The sequence below is a fragment of the Acomys minous genome, assembly GCF_964271855.1.
Source record: "Acomys minous genome assembly, chromosome: 4".
Classification (NCBI taxonomy): Eukaryota; Metazoa; Chordata; class Mammalia; order Rodentia; family Muridae; genus Acomys; species Acomys minous.
In genome coordinates this window covers 31,046,349-31,052,348 of record NC_140486.1, presented here as the reverse complement: position 1 = coordinate 31,052,348, position 6,000 = coordinate 31,046,349, and the positions used below count along the sequence as shown (strand labels likewise).

At 43.5% G+C, this 6,000-nt stretch overlaps 1 protein-coding gene across 2 annotated transcripts in view; it reads left to right on the top strand.

Moving 5' to 3' along the window:
* The first annotated feature begins 770 nt into the window (after positions 1-770).
* GRAMD2B (GRAM domain containing 2B) overlaps positions 771-6,000 on the top strand; it is a 94,348-nt gene continuing 89,118 nt past the window's right edge. The window contains exon 1 of one of the 2 annotated variants that reach the window (XM_084779733.1): positions 771-1,004. In XM_084779733.1, coding sequence (XP_084635859.1) covers positions 883-1,004 — 122 coding nt within the window. In that variant the 5' untranslated portion in view covers positions 771-882. The remainder of the gene's footprint in view (positions 1,005-6,000) is intronic. The other variant, XM_084779734.1, reaches the window with a different exon arrangement.

Genomic DNA, 6,000 nt, shown 5'->3' with positions numbered 1-6,000 from the left:
TATCACACAAAAGGAGTTTCCTCTCTGGACTTCCTGGGTTTGGGTACAGCATATACCAGCCCATGCTTAGTTAAAGATCACCATGGCACATTGTTCCACGTAATTGTCTTCTAAGCCTGAGAGGCGGAGAGACAGACATCCAGCACAGTACGGTGGGGACCATAGGAAGTGCCCAGTCAGCAAGTAGCAGAGATGAGATTCAATCTCTTGCTTCTTAGTGTCTCTGCTGTTAAGGTTTTGTTAAAGGCTGTGGCCAGATGTGACTTAGCGGAATATAAAGCTAGGGCATTTGGATTTGGTTGACTTTGCCTTGTCAAAACCATCAGAACTCTAGAAGCTTTCAGGTGCCGAGGACCGAGGCTCACACAGCTTCAAGCATCCTGGCCGTAGTGATGAGGATTATTTCCTGTATGTGTGGGGAGACAGCACATCCACATTCTTTACCCTGCCAGGCAGGCTCGGGCAGTGAGCAAGGGTAGGCATCTTGTTTTTAATGTCCACCTGCAGCACACTCTGTTCCTCTGTGTTTTGACTCAACTGCTTGTTTTTTCATATAGGTTTTTCCACCTAAGCCCAGAGCTTCAGCAATGTTCATGTTATCAAAGTGAGAGCTGAATTCCCCCAAACACATTTGTTTCTCTTTCAGAGCAAATGTCAGTAGGATGAGAACCGCGCTGTGTCATACTGACATGTTACTCATTAACCAACTTGTAAAAAAAAAAAAAAAAAGCCTGGGCTGGATCAGGGTCAGGTAGGAGCTTCCTGTAAGGCAGGCGCTGTGACGAGCTGAAATACAGAAACTTTTCGCTTTCTTCTTGAGAGCGCTAGAGAAATGAGCTTCTGAGCTGACATCTTGAAGTAGTAGCCCTGGACGAGAGTACAATGGTGAAGAAAAGGCTTTCCTCCAGTGACAGTGTGTTCAAGTTTGAGATTCCCAGCAACCCAAAGACCAGTGCCGAGGCCCCACACAGCTCCACTGACAGCCCCAGCTCCGTGTTTCTCAGGTAGGCACAAACCCGGCTCTGGCCATCTGGCAGGCTACCCAGGCCACCTCCACCCACCTGACAGGAAGCCCTAAGAGAGCTCTGACCTCATATTCCTTGGAGGAACATTGAGCCAGGGGAAAGAGTTTACAGGCCAGGCATTCTGCCGGGTGGATTTGGATGGGTGTGCGTAGAAGGGTTATGAGCTTGGGGGGAGGGGATGGACTGTTGCCACCACTAATCTGGCTCAGTCTTTTGTTTCTTCTTCCATACTCTTTTAACTCAGATAACTAGAAATAAATCGGGGACTGGGAATTTCGCCAATTCCCGACTTGCTGTCAGGTTTTCAGGAAGTGGAGTGAGACAATCAGACCAGAAACATACTATGGTGTCAGAATTCCCTGGCTTATTATTAAAATGTTATTTAAGCAGTAGCTCTTGAAACCTTTGGACAATTGCCCTGTTTTTGCTTTTCTAAATAAATACTAAGATATTACTATGAGCTCTGCTTTATCTCTTTACTGCACAGTGAGTAGTTGCACAGCCTTTGACCATAGTCAGATCTCACTCCCTTTTAGCTGCGTTATTATTAGTGCACTGCTCTGATACTGTGTAATTACATGTTGCTAATGAAAATCAACTCCTTTTTAATTCAGTTTCAATAATTCTTTCATAAGTTTTCATGTTAGATTAGTTTTTCCACCCATCATTAGTGGCTAGTTCAGTGATGGAAACTGTAAAGCTCTGTGCTGGAGACGTGCCTCATCAGTTAAGAGAGCAACAGCTGCTCTTGATGAGAGCCTGGGTTCAATTCCCACAAACCACATGGTGGCTCATCATTGTCTGTAACTCCAATGCCAGGGGATCTGACACCCTCTTCTGTCCTTCTTGGGCACTGCATACATATGGTCCAAAGATATCCATGCAGGCAAAACACTCATGCACAGGAAACAAAATTAAATAAATAAATATATATAAAACCCTGCTGCATGTTCATGTTTTGTGGAGGTTCAATGGGCTCTCAAATGCTGTCACCTTGGCCTTATCTCCTTAGCTGTCTCTGTAGCTGTTAAACAGCCCTGCAATCTCTGGAGTGCAAAAATAAAGGGGAAAAATGAGGTGCACTAGCAAGCAAAAATACATTAATAGCTATGGTTTAAGTAAATATAATAAATGCAATCCTCAATAAATAAGTAGAATAAAAAGAAAAACAGAATGGATGGCTTAGCAGTTCAGAGCCCTTGTGGCCTGGTGGTCTGTTCTCCTTAGCTACTTCTTGCTGGTCAGGGTCATTGGGTTCCCTGGGGCAAGTCCAATCTTCATTTCAAGATATCTCCAACTTTTTCTCCTCAAACTGCATCACCAGCAAGCAGGGTCATTACAGGGTAGCAGCAGCAACCTTCTTTCTTGGAGCACCCCACCCCGACTCTCCCCTTCTCCCCACCCGTGTGTGTGTGTGTGTGTGTGTGTGTGTGTGTGTGTGTGTGTGTGTGTCTGTCTGTCTGTCTGTCTGTCTGTCTGTCTGTCTCTGTGTCTCTCTGTGTCTGTCTCTCTGTCTATGTCAGTGTCTGTGTCTCTGTCTCTCTCTCTGTCTCTCTCCCTGTGTCTCTGTCTCTCTCTCTGTCTCTCTCTCTGTCTCTCTTTCTCTCTCTCTCTCTCTCTTTCTTTCTTTCTTTCTCTCTTTCTCGCTCTCTCGCTCTCTCGCGCTCCCTCTCTCCCTCTCTCCCTCTCTCTCTCTCTCTCCCTCTCTCTCTCTCTCTCTCTCTCTCTCTCTCTCTCTCTCTCTCTCTCACCCCCCACTCTCTCTGACATTTATTCTCTCTCCAGAGTCCTCAGAATGAAACTACCTGCAGCTGGCAAAGAGCCCCTCTCAGAGCTTACATGAGGCAAATGGTTTTCTGCTGTGGACAATCTGAATCAGCCCCATATCCCACTCCTGGGATTAAAACAAAAACATGTTTACATAACATAACTGGATTTTTAAAGACACCAAAACATATTTCGTTAAATGGATGTATAATTAAACTGCTTTCAAAGAGAAAAGAAACCAAAACTTCCACTACACTCACATCTTTCTGAAAGGATCCAGATATAGTATTTAACATACATAGTATTTAACACCAGCTCTCTATCTTAGCATTTATGAGTGCTACATTTAAGTGTGTATTGGAGGCCACCTAAAAATACACTAACATAGCTCCAAGAAGTGTAGACATTGAGAAACCTTTAATCTAGTGTTTTGTATATAAGGTTACTGAAACTACTTTGAACAAATGTTCAGGCGCACATTGGTTAAATTTTTTAGATATAAAATTAGAACAAGTAAACACATCTTCTATATACTAAATGCGTACACTAGGAACTTCTGTGGCTGTAGCTGTTTTGGTTCATATTAGCCTTCCCATGAATGAGAGCTGATGAAGCTAACTCTCAGATCAGCCTTAAATATAAATACATAGTCTCCACACTATTTTCATTCAAGCCTGCAGTTCAGGCCAAGTTTATTGGGTCACTACTGAATACCCAACTCTGTGAAGGGGAAACAACCATGAACAAGCGAAGCATGATACTCCCTGGCCTCATGGAGATGCTATTTAACATTAAAGGCCTGCAAAAAGGGATGAAAACATAACAAAAAACCCAGATAGATATATGCATATATGCATAATTTAAAATCAGTATTTTTAATAGGAAACACACTAAAACTAAGAGAGAATAAAGTAGGAAGGCTAATTTAGGTGAAATGGTAAAGGGCTCCCTGAGGAGGTGATACTGACTCCAGTGGAAAGAGCCTGCCATGAAATCTGGACAGAAGCAAGTACCAGGGATAAGGGAGATTGTGCTGGCCAGTTTTATGTCAACTTAACAGAGGCTAGAGACATCTGACAGAAGGGCGCCTTAACTGAGAAAATGTGTCCATAAGATCAGGCTGTAGACAAGGCCTGTAGAGCATTTGCTTAATGATTAATGTGGGAGGACCCAGCCCATTGTAAGTGGAGCCATCCCTGGCCTGGTGGTCCTGGGTTCTATAAGAAAGCAGGCTGAGCAAGCCACGGCGAACAAGTTAGTAAGAAGCACTCTTTCATGGCCTCTGCCTCAGCTCCTGCCTCCAGCCCTCACTGCTTTTGATGATGAACTGTTATGTGAAGTGTCAGTGAAATAAACCCTTTCCTCCCCAAGTTGTTTTTGGTCATGCTGTTTCAGCACAGCAATAATGTTACTAAGTAAGACAGAAATCTTTTTTTAATATTTTATTAATTTACTCATATTGCATCTCAATTGTTATCCCATCTCTTGTATCCTCCCATTCTTCCCTCCCTCCCACTTTTCCCTTACTCCCCTCCCCTATGATTGTGACTGAGGCAGACCTCTTCCCCCTGTATATGCTCAGAGGGTATCAAGTCTCTTCTTGGTAGCCTGCTATCCTTCCTCTGAGTGCTACCAGGCCTCCCTATCCAGGGGATGTGGTCAAAAATGGGGCGCCAGAGTTCGTGTGAAAGTCAGACCTCACTCTCCTCTCAATGGTGGAGAATGTCCTGTAGGAATCTAGAGAGAGGTACATGACAGAGAGGAAAGGATAAAGGTTGGCTATCTGTTCCAGGTATGGCCAGACACCCCGAGGACCAGGCGAGGAGAATATAAAGTGATTTCTCTTCAAATGAGCACTCTCCATCCTAATGTGTTGTTTCCAGTATCATTGTTCATTCAAGGAAAGCATCGTTAGGCTCGTTCTCCTGGTGTGCTGTTAGCACTGCCGGGCGCACACCTAGAAGAGGCATTTGCCCATCATAGATCATGAGCACTAATAACAACTTTGCCCGTGGGTGTCAAATTGTTTTCCAGCTTCCTGTGTTGTTTGCGCTACCACCAGCATAGTGCTCAAGGACGTTTGAATTGTCTTATTTTATGTTTTCCCCAACTTAGAAGGTGGGAGATAGAATTCCGGTGCAGCTTGAATGTGCATTTCTCATTAATAACACAAGGAGCATCATTTCAGCATGGCTGCCAGTCATGTTTACCCTCCACCTCTTTGTCTTAAGATTTATTTATTTATTTGAGTATTCTGTCTGCATGTACACCTGAATGCTAGTAGAAGGCATCAGATCTTATTATAGATGGTTGTGAGCCACCATGTGGTTGCTGGGAATTGAACTCAGGACCTCTGGAAGAGCAGTCAGTGCTCTTAACCACTGAGCCATCTCTCCAGGCTCTCCCTAACCTCGACTTCTTTAGGTGTGATAAGGCCACTATCATTTTCTTCTCGTTGACAGTTTTTAAATACTCTGAATACTAATTTTCTGTCAGTTGCAGATATTGTAACACTTTTGTTCCATTTGAATTTGTCTTTTCACATACTGTGTCCAAGACAATTTTTCCATTACTTCTTTTATTTTTTAAGGTTATAATATAACTTATATCATCTCTCCCTTCTCTTCTCTCCCCCCACCATATTCTCCGATATACTCCTCCTTGCTTTCTTACAAACCCATGGCCTCTTTTTTCATTAACTGTTATTACATGTATATATGTATACACACACTCACACACACACACACACACATATATATATATAAAAAACCTCAGTCTGTATAATGTTACTTGTATTATGTTTTCAGGGCTGACCATTTGGTTTTGCATGACTGTTTGGGAGCTCTTCACTGGGGAACACTATTTCTCCCACTCTCAGTATTCCTTAGTTGCCTGTAGTTCTTTGTATAGAGTTGAGGTCCCATGGGCTTTTTCCCCCATCCACTTTAGCCGTCTACTGGTGTCATTCCTGTTCTGCTCATGTTTAGGCACTCTTGCTGGTGTGACTTTATGCGTGTAGCTTCTGACGTTACTAGGAAACACAATCTCACAGCAAGGTCCCTGATCTTCTGGTTCTTACAGTCTTTCAGCCCCTTTTTCCAAATGCTGCCGGAGCCTTAGATGAGGGAGTATTTCGTAGATGTATCCATTGGAACTGAACGCCACAATGCTGCATTGTGATTGGTTGTGTTTTCTGTAAAGGAGACCT